The 24,732-nt window shown below is 37.9% G+C and overlaps 1 protein-coding gene and 2 long non-coding RNA genes across 3 annotated transcripts in view; 2 read left to right on the forward strand and 1 right to left on the reverse strand.

Annotated features, from left to right (window-relative positions):
• Window positions 1–5,823: 5,823 nt before the first annotated feature.
• On the reverse strand, window positions 5,824–8,046 carry sox11b (SRY-box transcription factor 11b). Its single transcript, XM_055186598.2, has one exon. It carries the CDS (start codon window positions 7,914–7,916, stop codon window positions 6,810–6,812), a length of 1,107 nt encoding a protein of 368 aa, XP_055042573.1. The 5' UTR covers window positions 7,917–8,046; the 3' UTR covers window positions 5,824–6,809.
• A 4,297-nt stretch (window positions 8,047–12,343) lies between these two features.
• LOC141350338 (uncharacterized) overlaps window positions 12,344–24,732 on the forward strand; it is a 35,798-nt gene continuing 23,409 nt past the window's right edge. Inside the window, exon 1 of the long non-coding RNA XR_012358440.1 lies at window positions 12,344–12,632. This is a non-coding gene — a long non-coding RNA (uncharacterized lncRNA). The remainder of the gene's footprint in view (window positions 12,633–24,732) is intronic.
• Window positions 22,319–24,102, forward strand: LOC141350337 (uncharacterized). The gene is made up of 3 exons (XR_012358439.1): window positions 22,319–22,880; window positions 23,348–23,440; window positions 23,611–24,102. It is a non-coding gene; the product is annotated as an uncharacterized lncRNA (long non-coding RNA).

Here is a 24,732-nt window from a genome sequence, read left to right on the forward strand (position 1 = left end):
ACCCGAATCTATAAGTGCCTGAAAACTTTAGCTGGATAATACATGTACTCATTTAAGAGCAGTCAGCCACTATCTTGTGTGACTTGCATGGAAAACACAACACCGGATTTATCAAATCCTTAGTATGCCTTTCCCGAAGCCTCTGTGAGGGGAATGTTCATGCAAATGTTTACATTTAATAGGCATGCTGAGTGTGAAAACACAGACCTGTCATATCTGTGAGCACACGGACCCATTGTATTACCATTTGCCAGGAATAGCCTACTGGAGGGGTGCACTTAAGCGCACTCTTGTAGGTTATATTTATGGGCATCTTGGTGACACTACTATTGTATACTCTTTCAAATACATAAAGGTTTTTGGGAACATCCATCTGTCAGAGAAAGAGATTTGCTTGTTTCATCAAGCAATATGACAAAGAGATTGAAAGGTATGTTTTATAGCCAGGCAATACATATTAATCTAACGTCCTGACCTATGGTCCCTGTTAAAAAAACTGTTCAGTGCAACAGCGTGAGAAAGGAAAGCACACCTGAGAGACTAGCGGTGATAGTTTTGGTCAAAAAGGTAATGACATACTCCTCTGTGGTTAGTGCTTTTACAGGCCCTGCATGCTTATCAGTCCACAAAATCAGCAGGAAGTAACAGAAAGCAGGCTTATCTGTGTTTTGGTCTGGAGCTTTGGGGGAAGGGTGAGGAGGGATTGAGACGTTTGAGTTGGTCATGATTTTTGCGGTCAGGGGTGGAGGGGGCACAGGGTGAAAAAATATACACATAATCTAAAATGATTCATGCAGTTTTCATAATAAGAGGTTTTGATAAATAAAAACTGATTTTGTTTTTAAACGAATACCAGAAGTGCTTTGAAGAACGCTCGAGGGTAAAAACTTAAAAATATTTTATCGGATGTGCCTTTTGTCTACACGGCGACAGCGTTTTTGGGGCTTAAAAACGCAAAAAAGTGAAACCACCCTCCAGAATGGAAATCTTAAAAACGCTCTACCGTCACGTTCTCGTCTAAAGAGTAAAAACGCAAAAGTCTGCTCACGATGGCTCTCGGCAGTTCAGGAAAATAACAAACAAACATGTCGAGATTGTTTCCATATGTTCAAGTTGCCATAGCAGCTCTGATAAATATACAAGAGTCTTTCCAGCAGTGCCACCTAGCCGCCTGGAGTGCATACTACATCGAATATCACACACTTTTGCGTCACCATATGCACGCAGATTTCCCCCTCAAAACGTTAGTATAAATGCGGAATAAAAAGTGATAACGCAACGCCACTTTGCGGTTTTCTTTTCGGATCGTTTCCATGTCAACGTAGCCTAAATAAATGATAGACTAGATAGACTACTAAAAATTATCTTCAACTCAAGCGTTGGGTCAAAAAGGGTTGAACCCAACACGTATGCTGGTTGGTTTCAACTCAAAATGCTGGGTGGTTATTACACCGATTATGCTTAGTAAACTGATAACGTGTTGGGTCACGTAAACGCGTAAATGCATTTTTGTTTTGTTTTATCAGGGAAAGCCCATAAACGGTGTAATCAAAAAACGTTTACACAGGTAGTTTTTTGCTCATTACCTCGATTTCGCGTTGCATGTAAACACCTTAACCAGCTTTCACGCAGTTTTGTTCATGTGCACATGTCTCACTCAGCGTGTGAAAGATAAACGTAAGCGCAAAGAAACGCATAAAAAAGTCTGCGCTCGACTCAAGCAGTTGGTAGAAAAACTGTGAAAATAAAAGCTACAACAGTATAGTTTAAAGGGATAGTTCACCCAAAAATTTTTATTCTGTCATCATTTACTAACTCTCATGTAGTTACAAACCCGTATAAATTTCTTTGTTCTGATGAACACAAAGGAAGATATTTTGAGGAATGTTTGTAACCAAACCGTTTGTAAACCACATTTCCTTTCATAGTATTATTTTTTCTTACAATGGAAGTAAATGGGGTTCACAAATGGTTTGGTTACAAACATTTCTCAAAATATCTTCCTTCGTGTTTATCAGAACAAAGAAATTTATACAGGTTTGTAACAACATGAGAGTGAGTAAATAATGACAGAATTTACATTTTTGGGAGAACTATCCCTTTAAAACAGATTTTCCGTCTGTTTTTTTTTAAACTATATGGCCGTGACGTCACTGCCTGCAAAAAACCTGACAAATCCCAAGTAAACGCAATTTTCTGCATATAGCCGGTTTATTGATTTGCATGTAAACACATGATAAAAGGTTTCTATAGTAAGCAGACTTTTGATCTTAACTCACTTTTAGGTCCAATATAAACATTTTCTGGGATAAATCAACCCAACCTCTGGTTATGTCCCTTTCTAAACCCAAATTAAGAGCGTACAAACAGGCAATTTGAAAATTGGTCCAAAACGTACACATTTAAAGTTGATGCAAAACCTTTAAGTTGAGAAGACCAATAACCTTCTTCCTTTAAGGGTGCACTCTGTAATCTGATGTGACATCTCTTTGCATAAACATGACAAGCTCAATTACAGAAATATGAGGATAACGGAAATTCTGAGAGTCGACTATAAAAAAATCCAGACACAAAAAGCATGTAGACACAATGTAGATGACAGCCAGTCCAGATGAAAGCGGCAAAATGCAGCAACATTTAAAGGCTTTCTGACTCATGCAACAAAGAATATTGTGACAATCTAAGGACTGAACAGAAAACCAATAAATAGTTTAAAAGCATGCTGTCATGTCACGCTTCCTTCTTTCTTATTTTTTTTTACTCTATTTTTGGCCGATCTCACTTTGAACATTCAACTGACATATGTCACAAATGACAGAACAGGATGTCTGTGTGCTTACAAAAATAAAGACAGAAGATTTGTTTCTGTGTGGTAAGTGTCAATCAGAAGATTCATAAAGGGTTGAAGGAAGAGCACGAACAACAGGCTATTCTGTATCTTTCCTGAAATGGATGATGTCATCTATTTTCACATGAGAGCGAAACCTCTAAACACATGAAAACAGCATGTTTTAGGTATCAAGTCAGCATACTGTTACATTAATGTATATGAATTACTCATGTGTCAGTAAATTGTGTAGATTTAACATATGTATGGTCAACACGCAGAGCGAAGTGGAGAAAATCAGATTAATCCTTAACATTCCATCATAAAATATTTTAACATGTCTGGAAGGCAACTAAGTAGTCTGGGTTTCATTCCACACCAAAAATATTATGCACCTGTCAGAATCATTGATTTAAAATTGTGTATTCATATGCTGGTGCAGCAGACTGGTGTTACTAAATATCATTTTATAGATAAATAAATAGATAATAATTGTCATGTGTTGCATTATTTACCTGTTGCTGAATTCTACAATATGAAATGAAAGCAGATCATGTAACTTTGAGCTCAAGAATTGTGTAAAACAGTTAAGAAATTATATAATCCAGGTTAATTTTAGACTGGTTAGACTGCTAAGAACTAACTCCTAACCGTGTGTCATTTATGAACTCAAAAAGATGTTCATGTTTACATTATTTTACAACGAATAAAAAATATATAACTGCGATTTGTTAATGAAGACAGCCATGGGTAAAATTACAAAATACAACTACAGATCACATTTCAGTAATTTAATATACTATTCTACTTTAGCACTACTATAGCAGCTAACTAGCCCTTCAGTCTAACATTACATAGGAATAATACATAATAATATTACATATATCTGTGATGACACCTACCAACAACAGAGCCTCTTTATTATATTGTTCCACCCTTTGCGAGACTTCATTAACACTGCCATGATGAGCACCATTAAATGTCTGTGATATTGCCTCAGAAAACATAATCCTTAGGCCTTCATGATGGGCACTGTACCTTTAAAACCTGTTATGATTAAATGAATCCTGATGATTCTGAAATGTTTAAACTTTGTTGAATTTATTTATTTATGCAGATATGTCAAATTAGCACTCAGACGTGTGAATTTAGTTTAATTTAAAACACAGTGGGATACTTCTCACTATGTATATAAATAAAATATTACAATAATACCTTTCCTCCATTCACAAGCAATCATGCTCCCATAACTGGTACACCACAGTGAATGTCACAATTCAAATAAAAGCTTAAGCCAAAGAACACACTGTAGCGAGTATAGAAATTTGGTTTATTTAATCTATCTTTGTTTGGCTTTAAATAATGGAAGACACAAACATGACATCATATTCTCTTATCAGAGAATGGGAGCGGTAAAATTTGACAGATGTTTTGTGAAGTATGACTAAGTTTCTTATTATTCTATGTCAAGAATACTGCTCCAAAGCAAGACGCAGAAACCCAAAAGTGTAAACATAATAAAGATCAGGACTGAAGATAGAGGGTATGTGTGAGCTGGTGAAAATCTTCTGAAACTTAACAAACAAAAATGCCATAAACATCTTCCTGTACAAATGAAGCAACAGGCCAAAGGTTGGATAAACTTATATGATGTAACCAGAAAAAACTTGGACTCACTTCCTGACCAGTTGTGTCTGTAACGCGGTTTGAGTCTCGACTGTGTGGTGCTCTTAAGCAAGGCACCTTATGCCCAACTGCTCACTAGGGCTGCAGTGATAGTTGCCCATGCGTGTTCACTATTCACTAATGCAGGGGTCACATTTCGTATATGGAAATATTTTACAATCACATCACTTTCACTTCACTGACCAACAGAGATACAGGTATAAGGCCTACTAACAAAATGATTTTAAATCAGGACCAAAGTAGTCAATATTCATCCAGTACAGTTTTAGTCCTACATTTTTAGTTTTCAAAAACACTAAAGAGGTGAAAAATTATAACGATTTCTTATTATTGAACAACTAGTTATACAAGAGCCACTAAGCTCTTAAAAGGATTTAGAAAAAAAACTACCAAGTGCTTTTAGCTTTGAATGGTAACAAACCCCTGAACAGAAGAATGTATAATCAAACCCATGTATCTTGGCAGATGCCCAGTGAATGACTTTCCTCCTGTAGATTTACGTATACAGCAAATAAGAGAGGAGATCAAACTCTTTCCCACCAGTTAGTTCCCTTCCCTCCACCCTGCACACAGACTGACATGTGCTTTCAAGTACACTTCTTTTCAATAAGTCAGACCAGACTGCTCACATAAATTGACCACTGAAAAGTAGTCTTAAGTATAAATCACTGCATTTCAAAAGCAATATTTCCATTGCATGGAAAAGGCATAATAGTTATGCCTCAACTGGTCTCGAAGGGCCTGATATTAATCTAAGGGAAATTAACCATTATTAAAAAAGCACATTTTAGACTTAAAATAATATGTTAGATTATTCTCCATCCTCTGTGGATGAAACAAAACAGAATCAGACAATTATCAGAAAAAGATATTTGTGCATCCTTTCATTGCAGTTTTTATGCGTTTACAATGACTGTTCTGCTGTTCTAAAATTCCACATCCCAATCAACCCAGTTTATGCTGGGACACACACTTTATAGGGAGTCATAAGAACTTGACATTTAACATGCAAATGATGGTTAAACAAAAAAAGTAATTGCTCTTAAAGAGCCTGATCACTCTTCCCAGGCCAGCACTAACTCAATGGCTTGCTACATGCATAATGCAGAAAGCAAAGAGGGTGGTGGATGGGGGGATTAAACCAATCAAAAGCTGGCTTCATCCCACACCGCGAGATTTGATTTCTTAAAGGAGCAGATGTTTACCAGTTAAAAATAACCCCACTGTAATGACTTAACTGCAAGATTTTGCATGTCCTGTTTGGATCAGTTTTAAACACACAGACAAACACACCATTAACCAGACATACATTTTCTCATCAGTTCCAGCTGATTTATTTGTGTCAGATACAGACTTCAGCATGACGACATGTAACTCATTTTCTTTGCTACAAAACGCAGATGGTCCATTTTGGGAGTATATTGCACAAAAATAATGAAAAACAAAATGTGCCATTGTGATAAAAAAGCAAAACAAAATCCAGTTTTACACCTGCTATTTGGGACCCATTCACACAGATATACATAAACTCCTAGCTTTACTATATTACAGAACATATACAATCTTCATTCTAGTACCAGAAATGAGGTCTATGTGTTTTCCCCAAAATTCCACTGTACACTTCTCTATAGAAATGCTTCAGATCTACAGCTGTACATTTGCCTCGAGCAAAATAATAACAAGGCATTTAAATGCAAGTTGTTGGTTTAATTCTTGCATGCTTTTACAAATGAAACCGGGTTGAAGTGCCTGAAGAAACCTCATTTACAGCACAGTAAGAACATTCCCCTTTAACTGTACAAAAATATGCCAGAAAATAGTTTACTTTATTTTTTAAAAAGATGAGGTATGTTGGTTATGTATCAAAATGCTTCCTGCCATACCTGTGTGTAATCTGCTTAAACATTCCCATGTTTGCAGGGAAACGGAACTGGTTACAAAAAAAGAAACATTTGTGGCATACAGAAATGACATAAGACCTCGGGAAAAGTTACATCCTGAACAGTGTTTCTGAATCGCCTCCATTCGGTCCAGCAGCCGTTTTGCCAACTCCCTGTAGAGATTTGGGTGGGATGGAAATGCATAGTTCAGATTTTACATTTGCTCTCCACCTTAGTTTAAGCAGTTTTACTGCAATCCCACAGATCAACCATAGACAACCCTGTCATAGTTAGGTCGCTTTGCTACGTTACCGGTGACATAACGTAGGCTACGTTCCGTCGTGTTAACCCCTACAACCACAGAGGCAAAGTCAAACGATAACCTGAAGACGCCTCGCTTCTAGAGGACGTTTAGTTTAGTAAGTGAAAACCAAATCTGAAAAGTTCGCCTCGAGCCAGTCTCCCGCGATCATTTCACTGAGCTCAGGGGTGCAATAGTCCGGGAACTCAAAGTGAGAACCGAGGCTGCCCTCGCTGAACGAGTCCAAATCTTTATCCACCAGAGAGAGGCAAAGGTTTCCTGAAGTGTTCCCCAAGTCCGCTCCGTGGGAGCCAGCCGCTAAGTTTAAACTGAAGTCCACCAACAAGTCGTCGGAGTCCTCGCTGGAGCTGCTGGACGAAGAAGAGACGGACCTGAATGAGGATGCTGGTGATACGGAGGCGGGATACGCCGAACTTTGCTTGGTAATGTTTTTGAAGTTGTAAAACAGTCTGCCGCTCGTGTGCCTGGACTCCTCGTACATGCTCGCGCCCTCCGACTCGGCAGCGGAGCTCAGCGTGGGGCTCGCGGGAACTTTGTGCAGTCTGATGGGCTCCTCGTCCTCCTCGACTTTAATCCGAGAGGGGTACTCGTCATCGTAGTCGTCCTCATCATCGTCGTCGTCGTCCTCATCTTCATCATCGGTAAGTTCCCTTTTGATAGACTTGTTCACTTTTAAGTTTGTGAATACGTAGTTAAACCTACAGTCTTGGGAAGATCTCGCGCTGACGCTTCCCAGTTTGCCGGGTTTGAGTTTCGTGCACTTCTTTCCTGCTGCTTTGACACTTTTGCTGATCTTCTCCGGCGACTGCATTGCCGGTTTGGCAGCACCGTCCAGTTTTGGTTTTTTCTTGGGTCTGTATTTGTAGTCGGGGTAATCGGCCATGTGTTGTAGCCGAAGCCGTTCGGCTTCCCGGATAAACGGGATCTTTTCACTGTCCTTGAGCATTTTCCATCGCTTTCCCAGTCTTTTGGAGATCTCTGCGTTGTGCATATCTGGAGACTGCTCCATGATTTTTCTCCTCTCGATCTTTGACCACACCATAAACGCGTTCATGGGTCGCTTAATGTGACCGGTGGCCGTTTTGCACCAGTCCGGTTTCGGTTGCACCGGGCTGCACGCCATCAGCTCGTTCTCCTCCGTGTCCGTGGTGTCTCGCGACATGCTGCTCTCCGTCTCGCTGTGCTCCGTCCGCTGCACCATGTCCCTGTATCCCTTCACAGTTCACAAAGTTTAAAGATTTCACTTTCTCACAAGATATTCTCTCAGCTTCTGTACTCTCTTGCCCCGCACTAGACAAACCTCTTTTCAAAGTTACCGTACGCCTTCTTAACTAGTTCCTAGGTTTTTCATATCGATTACGTCACGTATAATTATCCAATGGCGTGCTTCGGCTCCTCCCACACGCCGCCAGACGCTCTCTTAACTCTTTGCGTCCAGTGAAAGATTTCATTTGTGAGCATGCCGGTGGGTGGGATTTTCATTATGTCTGGACAGGGTGAGCGAGACAAGCATACTGAATGAGAGCCCTGTCAGGGTATAGAGATAAAATGAAATGATAAATCTAGTGCTTTGGTGTGTTTTAAAAAAAAGGAATATTACATTTTCACAGCTAAAACCTGGGTGAGAGCCCATCATTTTTTTTTGTTGTATCCTAAAGTGATTTACCAGGTAAAACCACCAGCTTGGCCAGGCTGGCCTGGGATAACTATTTTAAACCACCAGCCTACCATCTTGTTTTTTTCAGCAGGGTTAAATGCATTTTAAAATTCCCATTATTTAGTGCAATTTAGAGAAACTGCGGGTGGCGCATGCACACTGCTGGACATGCACGCAAACTTTATTGATTCATGTCATGAAAAGGATATGTAAGTGTTGGTTTTGATTATGCCACGCTGTCCCACTTTCCGTATTATGCAAGATGAATGTATGTGGGTTATTACTCCCAAGCACGAGCGCATAATAGAATAATGATTTCATACACAGCCCACTCGCCTTGACCTACATATTTACTTTGCCTATTTATTTTTAAGGTACTGTAATGATGTGTCCAGAGAGCAGACGAGAGAGAGAGAGAGAGAGAGAGAGAGAGAGAGAGAGAGAGTGCAAAGATTTGCTGTGTCAAGGAGGTGAGCAAGCCTCTTTCTGTAGACCACCATAGCCACAGCTCTGGCTGACAGCCAGCTCCTTCTCGGATAAACCTCTCTGTCGCTCTCTCTTTTTCTCCTTCCCCTAGAGGGCAATCATTTACCCCTCTGAATCCCTTCTACCCCACCCCCATGCAGAGCTTCACCCCATCAGACTCATGCGGTGACACATTACAAATACAAGGCAGTTTTGCATTAGAATATTGAGATATAAAAAATATTAATTTTCAATGTCTGCATCTCCTTTAGACACCCCCCAAATGCCTGAATCGGATGGCTGCCTTCCACAAGCCATACTTATGTAAACCACCATCTTGTTTAAAAATGACAATATTTTGATATAAACGTTTGAAATGTCTAAAGGTGGACATTTTACATGTAATGGTACTCATCATTTACTATGAACATTGTTTTAATAAGCTTGTGAAGCCACTTGCCAGGAGCATTAAAAAATTTGTGTTGTCACATTAAATTGCTTTTGGTGCATACTCCCGTTTTATATTTATATAAATACCCGCCTGCTCTCAGAGCAGTGGTGCATTACAGTAAATTAGATGAGGCTTGTACAGAGGTAAAACAGTCCTGGCTGAAAATAGAGGTGAAGATGATAGAGAGAGAGAGAGGCAGAGACGAGCACACCAGACAGGAGTGACTCATCTTTCCTTGGCGTTTATCTTCTTTAGACAAGAAGCTGCCACTCACACACTGGAGAAGTGCTAAAGGAATGGGTCGATAGACAGTCCTGACTAGAAGTTATCTGATATTGAAGATGCAGGAATGTATTCCTTCTGAATGGCCCCTAGACGGGCTTGTTCAATATGCTTTCAATCTTAACAGCACACAAAAGGCCAAAGTCAGATTAGGTGACCGAAATGATGGAGGGACACTTGCAATGGGTGGAGTGCTACATTCACATAAATGAGTTAACAGACCTGGCGTCCTGGCCATTGATTGCGAATGCGATGGCTAGCTTTGGTCTCAGGGGCCATAGCTTACCTAACGGCTGCCGTTAGATGTGTGAACTCAAAGCACTGCTGAGTAGGTGTGGAAACGGGCTGTTTTGCAACACTTTGTTTTATTGTCTTGTAAAACTGCGTAGGTTAAAATATTTGGGCTAAATAAACTTGAATGATCTCAGGTTAAACGCAATTGCTGTTTAAGAAAAATATGGGTAGTAATATCTCCAGAAGAACATGGTGACATGCCATACATGATTTTTTATTTTATTTTTACAGATGCCTACAGGAACTTTGGTCTGTCAACTTTTAATTCACCATGCGTGTTTTGCTCTGAAGCTTCATCTAGTTTTTATTCTTCAGTGAAAATACCACGGTCACTGTGATTTGGGGAGAGTAAAGGATTTTGTTATCATGGTTAGATAAGGAGCCTCTGAAGTGGAATACATACTGTAATGCAATTGACCCCATGTCTCCACACTTTCAAGGTCTGATGCTTGGCAGACCAGAGTGACTTCACGGGAAGATAAACAGAAAATACTTAACAAGCTGGTGTGTGCTGGTTTTATATAGTTGTAAAGGTTTTCTCGTACTAAACACAGTCTGAGGCTATGTCTACAGTTATCCATACATTTGACAACAGTGTTTTAGTTTAAAACGCTCTTTGTTCACACTAGCATTTCTAAAAGCTCCTTATTCACACTAAACATCTGAAAAAAGTCCACGTGTTGCGCATGAAAAAACGTAAGACGCTTCGAAAAGCGTAATTTGCGTCACACATTTGTTTATTTTCCGCCTGTTTGAATGCAATCTGGAGTATTTACAAACGGACATTACTCTTTAATAACGCTATTAAACTGGACAGCAGGAAAACAACTGAGGTACACTGTCGTACAGCATCTTGCTTTGGGCTGAATAGGTCACATGGTGGCTTCACACGACTAAACAGCATCATCATTTTCGAAAGGCCTTCTTTTCACAGTCCACAATGTGAAAATGCTTTCAAAAGAATAGTATTTGTTGACAAAAATGCTATCTCAGTATGAAAGGAAGGCCAAATAGGAAAGAAAAAGATGCGGTTTAAAGGGTCACTGCACTTTTTTTTGAAAATATGCTCATTTTTTACCGTTTTGGAATCCATTCAGCCGATCTCTGGGTCTGGTGCTAGCACTTTTAGCATAGCTTAGCATAATTCATTGAATCTGATTAGACCATTAGCATTGAGCTAAAAAATAACCAAAGAGAAGAATCAAGAATTTTGCTGCCGTAACATGGCTGCAGGAGGCGCAATGATATTATGCAGCATCGAAAATAGTCCCATTAGTAACTTTCAATGGCAGGGGACTATTTTCAGGTGCTGCGTAATATCATTGCGCCTCCTTGATTATTACGCCAGAATGAGAGTATAGTTCCTAGCCATTCTGCCTAGAAAATCGCAACTTTTAATTTTACATCGGTCTAAGTACACGATGTAACTACAGAAGAATCAAGTATTAAATAGCAAAAATATCGAAACTCTTAGGTTATTTTTTAGCGCAATGCTAATGGTCCAATCAGATTCAATGAATTATGCTAAGCTATGCTAAAAGTGGTACCACCAGATCGGCTGAATGGATTCCATAACGCTAAGAGTCAAATGTTTAACTCTAGGGGAGCTGGAAAATGAGCATATTTTGAAAAAAAGTGGAGTGTCCCGTTAATTGAACAACATATTAATGTGGCCAGGCCTCAAGTTGATTTACAAAATGAAAAAAACATTTCCTCCAGTATGTCAAAAACACTTCTGCAACTTGTGTCATGCTGTTTACAATATTGATAAACGTCACATATACAGCATACAATAAAGTTACACTTCAACTGAAAGTTACTGTCTAACTTTATAATAAAAATCTGGACATATATGGCTTTGTAATGTCAGGCAGCACTGACATCACAAATGAAGCTGTCGACATAAGTTTACTAAGCATATTATGCATAAAACCAGCCAAGTACTGGTAGGTAAAGAGCACTTGTTTGCCACTTTTTGCAGTAATAGTAAACATGTATTCAGAGGTTCTCGTGAGGCCCTGACCCGCTATAATGAGAGTGTGTTTAGACTGAAGGCCAGGCTCTGTGTTGATGGATTGCACTGCCTGAGGGAGAGTTTTTTCTTCTCTCTTGACACCACAGGAAGGCTCGACAAGGTGCAGGGTGGACATAGATTTCTGTGAGTGTGTGTGCCCTTTTCAAACTATCGATTACTGGAGCCGATTTCGTGTCATAGCTACAGGCCTCATGCATATGGGGTGGCAAAGGGCAAGATGAAAGGCATCAATCAAATAATGTTGCTGTATTATCTTGTAACAAAAACACCTATGGTGGATAAATAATAGGCATGTTTGTGTTGGTCAGTTTGTGTTGTGCCTCAGGGGTTTTATTATTATCCAAATCGCTAGCTGAGTTGCACCATAAGACTGTGATGAGTGAAAAATGACCTAGTTTTGATAGAGACTGGAGTCGGTCCAGATCTTTGTCATAGAGTCAGAATTTAGTTCGTTCTTTTAGTTGACAAGCCAAGTTTTGTGCAACAAGAGCTAAGTTCCCCAGTTCCTATATTATGTAAAATTGCCATGCAATTTAAAGAAATTCAGATCCAAGACTTAAAAAATGTTTTTCTCTGTGAAATTTTACAGGGAACCAGGTGTTCCCGAAAACCACTGAATTAGTAAGCTGTCATGGCTTTATTTGCAAACCGCTCACAGCTACAGTACCTGAAAATTGAAGTCCTCTGCAAGCCTCTTCGCTGCACTTCATCCTCGGGGCAGACTAATTTAAAGGTAAGTAGTGGATGTCATCAATTGTGAACAAATAAGACAATGGCGAGGAGGGGCTGGGGTTGAGGAGGTGACAGCGCTGGAGATGGGTTGGAAAAGAAAAAAATACAAAGATAATGATCACGACTGCCGGATAAAAGAAGCTATTATTTCACAGCAGTTCATCTCGTGTTGACATTCCAGTTAATTACCTGGTGCAGGAAAAGAGAGGTGCGCCGAGCCCGGGCGCGATAAACACAGAAAGGCTAAAGTTGAGGTTGCAGGTGGTCGTATTCAGAACAAACCTGCAGGTAACAAGATCCACAGCTTGCACTTTATCTGAGGCACCACGTCAACATCCATTAAGAACGCCCGCGCTCCCTCGCAGTTTAATGAACGGTGATATGCCACACAGATCAGTAGGAAGTGGTGGTGGTGGTGGTGGGGGGGGTGTTGCTGCTGTTAAAACACGTTATTTAACAAAACTAAAGTGAAGTGTGAAAGGCTTTTCCCTTACATAAAAAAACACCTGAGGAGTTGTGTTCTCCATGGGTGTTGAAGCGAATAATGTTATGACTACAAAGCAGAACATAAAAGCAGTCTGAAACGGTCAATTATACATGCAACTATCGCATGATTCTCAGATTTTTTTAAATTAACATGAATTGGAACCCAAAATTAACCATGGTTTTATTACAGTTAAATAGACATTAATCTATGACACACACACACGCAATCCTCTGAATGCTTATGCTACAGGCACCTTTAAAGTTCAACCCCCACGTCCAAGAAGCTCCGCTCTCATCGACTGGTCCTAATGAGCCAGAAAGGAACTTGATGAACCTGACTGACACACAACTCAAAGGTGTTGGGAGGTTTGGTGCTGGCAAACCTACTCAAGCACAGAGAATTCATTATACTGAGAAGCTTGATGCTCTTTGGTTTTCTTTATACGTGAAGATTTAGCTGAATCTTCTCGTCTATTCATCAATGTTACATTCAGTCATTGGTGTAACGTATTGCAAAGTAATTAGTTACTGTAATCCAATTTCTTTAGTAGTGTTACAGATCCTTTAAATTCATCTAATCAGATTATAGTTGATTTTTAATTTTAATAGAAACATTTATTTATTAACGTCTCAAACATTCTCAGCCAAGTATGTCATCTGTATATTTTTTATAACACTAAACCTGACATTTCAGCCTGGTCTCACTGTTAATACGTAGTATTTACACGTAACTTTCAAAAACGTGTTTTTTTTTGTACGTTTACATACATGCTAAAACGTACAATGTAGACGTATTTACAACATTTAAACGTAGCATTACGCAAAAAAGTTTATTAAAATCATTTAACGTTACTGTTACAAAAAGCATAACAGACAGACAAATGTAATCACAAAAACCTATTTATTGCGAATATTAAAATCAGTACCAAAAGTAGTAAAAATGACGAAGTCCTCTCTGGAGTATATGAAGTAAAGTAAAGAGAAGTATTAAAGTTACTAATCCAAGAGAACGTTGATTTGCATTCCCTCTGTCACGGCGCATTTTTTTAAAAATTTCAAACGTAGAACGGAAACGAAAATGGTGGAAATATGGTCACATGGCATGCAAGAGCCAATGAGCTTTTGATATCACTGCCGTAAAGCAATGTGTCGTAAAGCTTTTTGAGGCGCGATATTTTAATTCAAATTTATATTAGCCTATAACAAACGCGCAATCTGACTTTACGGTTGCTGATGAGAACTCGGATCAAGATCGCTGGATAAAGGGCTGAATTTGGATCTGTTCCTCACAATCGTATGAATTTTAAAGATGTGGATACAGCAAATGAATAAAAGTAACATCTTTTGTGAATTTATGTTGTATTTTTGTGTAATTATTGCTTAATAGTAGGGCTTTAAGGATTTATCGTATATCCCATTGAAATTGATTCTGAATCGCAAAGCTGCGATTCTGTGTTTCATGCACAGCTTGTGCGTGTACTACAGCATTTGGTCAGTAGGAAGTCCTTATCAATCTAAAATCATTAGTCGGAGTCATTTATAATGTGCATTTAAAAAAGCAACACTCGTTAAACAAAATCATTCAAAATATTAATTATTATCATGAAAATACCTGAAACAATTTGAAGAACAGCGATATATAAATATTCTTGTAGACATTTCCTGGAATAGCGTTTGTAATGCTACTTCTTCTGTGGCACAAAGGGTGTTTCTGCATAAGAGCGCCCCCTTGCTTTTGGATGTGCCGGGATTTCACCGTAATTCATAAAAATTCATTCATTGAGATAACGCGCATTTGCACGGTTAATCAGTACACCCCTACTTAATAGTAATAATAACGTATTGCATAGAAGACGGCATAGGAGAAAACACGTTTTTGTGTCATGGCAAACAAATTAAATATTAAAAAATAGTTAAATAAATACAGAAATGTTATTCATTTTAAAGTTTTAAAATGTTCAATATTGTGAAATTCTCTGAATATCATAATCATTTCATTAGGTAAATGGGTAAACTGTCTTAAACAAATAAGTAAGGAAATATGACGCCAAAGCCCGCAATTTCAATATTTATGAATAGGAATAACTTACGTACAAATTTGTACCTTTGTAAAGCTGTACATACGTAAATAATTTGTTGATATTATACGTTTCATTGTGTTTTAAAAGTAACTCAATGTAGGTATGGTACAACCACACTGAAACGTAAAAATACACGTATTCTTATGAGATCACGTTGGACATTTGCCTAATCAAATTTTCATGTTATTTTACCATTTACAATTAAATAATTTAAATGGCAGATAAAGGAAAATGAATATAGGTCTTGGCAGTAGATATTCACATCACCTTAAAATATGCACATATAGAACGCATTTTCCACCATTCCATATCAAAGGTCTTTATTTGCCTTTTAAGTGCCTTTCTTCTCTTTATTCCACAAATGTCAGTCATTCTTTCTTATCACATTATCTCAAAACGTCACATTTATTTATAAAGTAGAGAGGTTCTGTCAGAATGACATTCCAAATCAATGTCATAAAATCTAATACTGTAGCACTGCTGTTTTTCTGAAAGATATTTTGAGGAGCCCTTATATATTTAGAAAGCCTTTCATGTTCCCATGTCCTTAACAGCAGCATTATACTTTTGTAGCAGATGTTCTCCAACAAATTTGCCTTTTCTTAGAGCTAAATTGGCCCCAGTTGTTCTATGACCGCAGGGGCTGAGAGAAAAACTGTATTGTGTTATCCAGTGCCTACTCAGTATTATTTGTAAAGTGCATTCAGTTGAAACCCTCCTTTTCAAATTCAAAATACATGCGATAAGTAATAAAATGCTAATTTATAGGACCTGTATCCACTTTCAAGACCCGTGTTTTTCTTCCTTATTAGAAGGAGCTTTCTGTATGTCTTTATTCCACTCTCCACACATAAGAAACATGTATCCTTTTTCCACTGTGATCTCAATGTTATCTTTAGTTGTGAAGATAGTAGTGTTCCTTCACAGCTATTGACACAAAGCGCACACATCATTGATGGATGGCAGCTATTATAAGGCAAAGCCCCTGCTACCCCTCGGTTCAGGCAGAGGCAGGGATTAATCTAGCCCATTACATTTGGGGGATGGGGAGGTGAGCACATTGACTCTGATTATGGAGACTGAAGCTGGAGACTCATGGAGCTCTAGGGCCCCTTTTACACCTGGTAATAACATCATTCTCGGGTGATCCAATCACAAGTGGTCAGCACATGTGTAAATATGGTCCAATGTTTTAAGATCTGATCACTTGCATTTGAAGGTGGTCAGAAATGTAACACAATGACCGTATTGTAATGTAAATGCAAATGCATACAGATGCATCCTGGACCCCAATGACTGACCACTTAAATTAATGCACTAAAACAATGGTTTTATACTTTGGCATTATACATGTGGCTTTTTAAGACAAGTACTACTTGACAGATCTTGTCATGTGTGACTTGAGGTGGAAGTCAGGGCCGTGCACAGGGGGGTGGGCCGGGGTTTGGAGACACTGCCTTTCTGCCTTTATCTCAACCGCCAACGCCCCCTTAAAATGTTCTGTTACTACTCTGCTAAAGATCCACTGATTCTGATAATCCACTTCGTGCAATGCTGATCTGACGTCAAGACTCAACGTTGATCTGACATCAAAATCCAACGTTGATCTGACGTCAAAATCCAAGTGGATATAGCAATCTGTAAATGTTTTTTCCAGTATAAGTCTGTGGACATTTATTATGAAATATCAGCTTACAACCTAAAGGGTTTCTGCAGATATTAAAGTCTTAATTCACCTTGACATCTGCTCAAAATTGGGTATTGACGTCAAAATCCAGCATTGGCCTGATGTCAAAATCCAACATTGGCCTGACATCAAAATCAGACATCGGATCTAACGTTGATCCAATGTCAAAATCAAACGTTGATCCAATGTCAGGATCCAATGTTGATCCGAATTCAAAATCCAACGTTGAACCGACGTCAAAATCCAACGTTGATCCGACGTCATAATCCAACGTTGATCCGTCGTCAAAATCCAACGTTGATCTGACGTCAAAATTTAACGTTGATTCAACATCAGGATCCAACTTTGATCTGACGTCTAAATCTAACGTTGATCCAATGTCAGGATCCAATGTTGATCTGACTTCAAAATCCAACGTTGATCCGACGTCAAAATCCAACGTTGATCCGACGTCAAAATCCAACGTTGATCTGACGTCAAAATTTAACGTTGATTCAACATCAGGATCCAACTTTGATCTGACGTCAAAATCCAACGTTGATGCGACGTCAAAATCCAACGTTGGCCTAATGTCAAAATCCAACATTGGCCTGACATCAAAATCAGACATTGATCCAACGTCAGGATCTAACGTTGATCCGACATCAAAACCCAACGTTGATCTGACGTCAAAATCCAATGTTGATGCGACGTCAAAATCCAACGTTGATCTGACGTAAAAATCCAATGTTGATGCGACGTCAAAATCCAACGTTGGCCTGATGTCAAAATCCAACATTGGCCTGACATCAAAATCAGACATTGATCCAACGTCAGGATCTAACGTTGATCCGACATCAAAATCCATCGTTGATCTGAGGTCAAAATCCAATGTTGATGCGACGTCAAAATCCAATGTTGATCCGACGTCAAAAATTTTACCTTGATCCAAAATTCCTGAATATGTATATATGACATCTTTTAGGAAACGTCTCAGAGACATCTATAATAATAATCATATTTTATTAAAACCATATTAATAGTACCACCTCCCTTTTTTTGTTTTGTTTGGGCTACTGTCCCAAATGTCTTTGCACGGCCCTGGTGAAAGTATAGTCCATTTTTTTACGTCTACGCGAGGGTTTCATTATTAGAACAGTGTACGTGTACTATACGCCCACAAGTCAAATGCACCTAAGGATGAGTAAACTATGGGCTATTTTTAATCTGCGGTGAACTATTCCTTTAGGTAAGTGATGTGTGCAGTTATGAAATCCCCTTGCAAAATCACAAGTGGTTACAGGAAACACATATAAGATAACAGTTGTAAATGACTGTCTGTCTCACCTGACAACTTGTGATCGGGTCACCGGAGACAAATGTTAATACAATGTGTAAACACAAGGTTATTGTTTGTACAAAAATATCTGGTAAGTGTACGTGTTATTTCAAAATGCAACTGAAAGTATTATATGACATCACTTTGGGTTCACCCAGCTTTATGTCATTGTGGTTCTTGTGGCGATGATCCCTTCGCCACAATATGTTACATCATCATTCCATTCAACCTATCTGATTTTATAGTGGCAAAATCAGCTGTGTTAACTGAGTTTGCTAAGAAAAAATGAACATGATAATAGATTAAGTGTCTAATAGCAGAGGAGAAGAGATAAATGGGGTTGTTGCATGTTCATGTAAAACAGTCCAGTAATTTCCCCAGGTCATCTACACTTACATTTGCACATTTTTCATGTGCATAGAGAAAGGGAGGAGGTACTTTATAATTTCTGATGAGGCTAAGATGTGGGAGGTAGTTAAAAAGATAGAATGCTAGAATGTTCAGTGAATCGTATTATCGACTAATCTATTATAGCCAATTAATTCATGGTGGCAACTCGGACACAGTTTTCTAATTTATTACACCGAAGATGAACAGAATCTTTCTTCGACTGAATGACGTAAATCTCAATTAAGTGGGGCAGTAAAAGAGTTGAATACTATAGCAAAATATATAGAAGAATGTCTTGTAAAATTGTACAAACCGAGTTTAATACCTAAAGATATATTCACAAAGTACTTAAAGGAACATTCCTATTTAAAAAAAAATATATGCTAATTTTTCAGCTCCACTAGAGTTAAACATTTGATTCTTATCGTTTTGAAATCCATTTAGTTGATCTCCGGGTCTGGCACTAGCACTTTTAGCATAGCCTAGCACAATCCATTGAATCTGATTAGACCATTAGCATCGCACAAAAAATACTGCCAAAAATAGTCCCCTTGGTTACTTTCAAAGGCAGGGGACTATATTCGGGCAGTGCGTAATATCACTACGCCTGCTGCAGCCATGTTACATCAGCAAAGTCCTTGATTATTATGCCAGAATGAGAGTATAGTTCCTGGCTCCTAGAAAATCACAACTTTTAATTTTCTGTCGGTCTTAGTACACAATGTAACTACAGAAGAGTCAAGTTTTAAATACGAAAAATATTGAAACTCTTTGGTTATTTTTTAGCGCAATGCTATTGGTCTAATCCGATTCAATGGATTGTGCTAAGCTATGCTAAAAGTGCTACCGCCAGACTCGGAGATCAGCTGAATGGATTCCAAAACGGTAAGAATCAAATGTTAAATTCTAGGGGAGCTAGAAAATAAGCATATATTTTTTTTTTAAAAAGTTGATTGTCCCTTTAAATCAAAGCCAATATCACAAAACTCTGTTGTAACTGAAACTGGAACTTAAGAACTTAAAAAAACAAAGTATTTTGTATAAAAGCTTGTCATTAAAGACTGTGGGACAGTTTCCAGACAAGGTTTGGATAAATCCAGGACTAGGCCTTAGTTATATTAGGACATTTAAAGGTAGTGTGTAACTTTTTTATAAGGATCTTTTGAAAGAAATGCAATATAAAATACAGAACCATATTTTCAGTGGTATATAAAGACCTTTCATAATGAACTGTTATGTTTTTATTACCTTAGAAGACATGTTTTTATCTACATACACCAAGGGTTCCCTTACATGTAAGTCGCCATTTTGTGCCGCCATGTTTCTACAGAAACCCTTAATGGACAAACTTTTTTTTACCAAGTTGTCTCTGAAGATGACATGTTTGTCTGGTGGCGGCTACCGTAGCTTCTCTATGCGTTTCGGTAAACGGTGGACTGAAATGTTGGTTGAAATAACCTCACCACTAGATGCCACTAAAATTTACATACTGCACCTTACAAGCATACCTTACAAAAAACAATACTGGTGTGCATCTTGAGACAAAATAATAACACCCCACTGCGTAAAGTGACATCGGAATGACGTCTTTTTCATGTAATTTTTGGACGTCCGAATCCGGTCCATAAAAGGGGCTGTTTTGTAACGCCAGGCGGCGGCTTTTTTTCGACGTCTTCTGCACATCTAAATGTTTACATCCGTAGGACCTCCGTGTAAGGAAAAGAGAAATGAAAAAAGCGAAAAGAGATGATTGTCTCTTCACTTCACCCATCGCAACACTGAAACACTTCAGTTTCCTGCTGGCTGTGGGATTCAAACTATCGATCTCTGGGTTACAAGCAAGTCTCGCTAACCACTCGGCCACACAACCATATCTTAACATTGTATATAAGACATACTTATTGCATTCATACCATGGACCTAGTTTGGACGTCGAATAGATGTCCAGAATTGGTGATAGACCGGCGGACCCAATATAGACATGATCTGCATGTCTATCTGACGTCCTGTGTTTAGTGGGACTGATGTATGTTAAGATTCAAGATGTTTATAAATTAAGGCAGCTCAAACATGCCTTTTGGTCTGGGACTAGGATAAGCCCTGTCCGGGAAAACACTCCCGTGAGTTCTTATATCTATTATATTAAGACACATAATGCAAACTGTGCTATAACAGCAATGACCCTGTTGTATTTTTCCAATCAATTTAATAGATAATCAATTTAAGCATTGACCCTAATGGCTAAATACCTTATTCACTGTGCCCTCTGAGACAAACAAAGTGTCTGGAGGGGACATACTCATCTAGGCCATTCTCCTGGCAACCTGTTATTATTTATGGAGATTATTAATAGCACGCCTTTGAAGATGAAAAGGCAGAAGAGCTCTTTCCGATCACGTCTCGGTTGCTTGGCAAGTTCAGATGGAAAGCGAAAAAATGGTTTTGCTTTTCTCATGGCCGCCACTCTATTTTGATAGCTGAAATTTGCAAGCGCGGTCGTGAGAGTCAGAGGTTTACGGCTACATCCTGTATTCAGATTTACACATCAGAGAATCCAAAATGAAGTGGAAAGAGGGGGTCTTTTCAAGGTGAACTACTTCAATGGCTGTTGATGGGAGCAGTTCAACAACGTTCAAAAGCTTTTTTGTGTATGCTAAAACAGTTATCTGTCTGCTGGGCTCTCTGCCTAAAACCTGTCGCAATAAAAACAATTTCTACATGCCAGGTCATGCTAAGCTCAAACATCCTTCTTATCCCAGTGTGTCATAGAAAGGTAAGGTGAAATAACTTGCAAGGTTTCGGTGCTGGAATGTTTTTCTTTATCAACCCTCATGTGAAATGGATTGCTAAGACACATATTTGAATTTTTTCAGCTTATTACTACCACAGGTGGAATTTGTTTGCTTGTAAGTGTGTTTCATATCAAGTGCAGAAAGAAAATTTATATTTTTTTATTATTTTAAGTAGTCTATGTCCATGAAGCCAAAGTCATTGAATTTTCACTACATTCACAACACAAAGCAATTTGCTAAGGGTAACAAAATAAATGTATGTAAATGCATTATACATTTTCTTATATATTAACAACAGTCTCACAGCATTTTGTAACTGTTTTAGGAGATGGCTAATTCATACAAATTCACACTATCTCATATGTTCATATTACTAAGATCTGTTTTTGCACCAGCGACGCTGGGTTTTAAGGCCGGAGTATAGTTTGTTTTTTATGTGTACACAAATGTACACATACCGTTGTATGCACAGCCTTACAAAGTATAGTTTGTTTGCTTGTACGTGTACACAGACATTCGACACATGCGCATACCTACATACTACATTCTCCTGTATGCGCATGCATGGCATACAATATACTAGTGTTGTAAGACTTTTTAAAGGTCTTGGTCTCGTCTTGGAATCGACCGCATTTTTACTCGGTCTCATCTCGGTCTCAGACAAAGAGGACTCGGAATTTTATTTCAAGACCGGTCAAGATCACCACTGATGGCACATCACAAATGTATTTTTTATCATTAATTTTATGCAGTTTATTCAGGTTGTTATATGATGTTTGCATTGTTTAAGCATTGTTTAAGTTTTTACCCAATGACAATTTTTCTAATTTTATTACTAAAACACCTGCATTGTGTTAAGTGGATGTCAAGCCAGAATTCAGAAAGTTGATTTCAGCTCTTTAGTGTTTGTTCACTTTTATTTGCTTATACACTGTAAAAAATAATTCAGTGGCTTTGTAAATATCACTAAAATAAATTATTAAAATAACTTAATAAAATCTCTTTATGTCACTAAGTTGATTTTTTGAGTTAGACAAACCAAAATAAATGACTAAAAAATAAACATATATTTGTGTGTAAAATGTAAAGATATTATTTAGTTGTATACATCAAATAAAATAAGTATTTAACTAACAGATTATTTCTAATAGATATCCTTAATATTTGTTGTAAATTTGAATCAATATATTTGAGAATGTCACACTTATATATTTTAGTTTTCAAAACTGTAATAATTGCTCATTTCAAGTTAACATATGTATTTAACATCAACAATAAAAAATTGTAAATTTCATGTATAACTTTAACTATGATTTATTCAATATTTTTGGTGAAACATTATTAGATTGTATTATTTGAGTAAATGTAGGCAAAAAAATTATTAAATCAGATGTAAATTTAAAAATCACAAAGCCAACGGTTTTTTAATCAGCAGCAGAAGAAACAGCGCCTCTTGCAGGAAGACAAACAACATCAAAACTCCTCAAAAATCCTGGTAAGTGTTGAGTTTATAAATATTTACACTTGTTTTTAATGAAATATTTGATGTGTCCTTGCGTAAACAACTTAAGGTGTATTTATCTGAATACTTTCGGAGCCATACCGTAAACTGGGTACAATAACAGCTTTCTGTGCACATACTGCTAGATTAATCATGAATATTTTTATTTTACCTATTTATTCAGGTCACCATAATACAACTGTGCTACTTGTGTAAAATAATCATTTCTGATCGTTTTATTACTGCATAATGTGGTTGTGTGGACAAACACGTGTAAATCTGTAGTTGCTTATAGTCAGGCGATCCGAAATCCGGTCCTCAGTTTCGCTTCACCCGGACTTATTAGACCTTTCACATGGAAGCGGAACACAACTTTACAGAGCTCACACGCTTATATACATTTATATTAATTATCTCTAGACTCCATATGCCTATGCTTTATTTTGCTTTTTTGTGTTAAGGGTGTGGCACACCGGTGGAGATGCGCTGGGTCTCGTGTAGGAGAACTCACAGTTTCTGACACCGCACCGGACGTTCGCATTAAATAGCGCGAGGTTAGTCAGACAAAGTTTACTTCCAGATATAAAATATGCATTCGTAGCCTTTGTAAATCGTTACAGATTTGAGACAAATGTGTTATTTTAATGTTAAACTAAGTGGCGCTCTGTGGCAGCGTCCAGAGTCACAGCGGACAGCCGTTTAAATAAAGTTATCTTTGTTGCAGGTACAAGTGCTGGTGGTCCAACTGTCCGGGTTCAAGAAGTGATTCTGCATGCTGTGAATTTGAGAGACCTCTCAGAGTTTATTCAGCTGATTGTTTTTGTAACATGTACAATGTTTGCCATTTTCAATAAAATAATGTATACAAATTGCTTTGTTTATCATTGATAATTGATGGTTCAGTATGAAATAAATTTATAACATTAAGTAAATAAAAATAAATTATTTTAGTTTAATAATATTCACAAAATTTTCAGCTACATCTAAGTAACATTTTTAATGATATCAACTAAATTTTTTAGTAGACTTCACTGGGATTTTTTATTGATTTGCTTTTATATTTTTGATTCCATCTACTTAATTTAATTTGTGATAGGAAATTAATGTAATTACTGAAATCTAATCGATTTCATAGCTTTCAAATTTACTAAATTTTTTTAAGTGTAAAAATGCTTCACCAAAAATATTGAGTAGATAATAGTAATAGTTTTTACAGTGTAGGCAAAGATAAATTCCCACATATCTGCAATGCCTTTGATTATTTTATCAACATCTCTGATGGCATACACGCACGCACGTACGAACGCACGCACGCACGCACGCACGCACGCACACACACACACACACACACACACACACACACACACACAGACAAGAAGTGCCTTGCATTGGTCTTAGTCTTGTCTCGGTCTCGGCCTGTCTTGGTCTTGGTCATGACTTGGTCTCAGTTTAGGTGGTCTTGACTACAGCACTACAACATACGCAGGGTTTTATAATCCAGTGGTACGCGTACAGTACGCACGGACTTTTTGGATGATAAAAATTATGTCATGCACACTGTATGCAAAAAAAAAAGGAAAACTTCGATTTACATATTATAATTCTTACGAATTAGCCACCTTATAAAATATGAATTTCCATCAGTTCACGCTGTAATTAAAGTGGCAATCCATAACTTTTGCATCTATTTACGCAGACTGATCTCACGGAAAGTCATGTTATAGTCACGCAAAATTTGATCCATTTATTCGTAACCATGGCACAAAATTCAGCTTTTTTTGTGACACTCACACAAATTTCTATAAATAGTTTTTCATGTGCGTTGCACAACTTTCTTTTTCATTTC

This window comes from Misgurnus anguillicaudatus, chromosome 18, assembly GCF_027580225.2.
Source record: "Misgurnus anguillicaudatus chromosome 18, ASM2758022v2, whole genome shotgun sequence".
Taxonomy (NCBI): domain Eukaryota; kingdom Metazoa; phylum Chordata; class Actinopteri; order Cypriniformes; family Cobitidae; genus Misgurnus; species Misgurnus anguillicaudatus.

Bases quoted from the DNA above. Each gene is read 5' to 3' on its own strand.
- sox11b (XM_055186598.2), bottom strand. From the start codon at position 7,916: ATGGTGCAGCGGACGGAGCACAGCGAGACGGAGAGCAGCATGTCGCGA.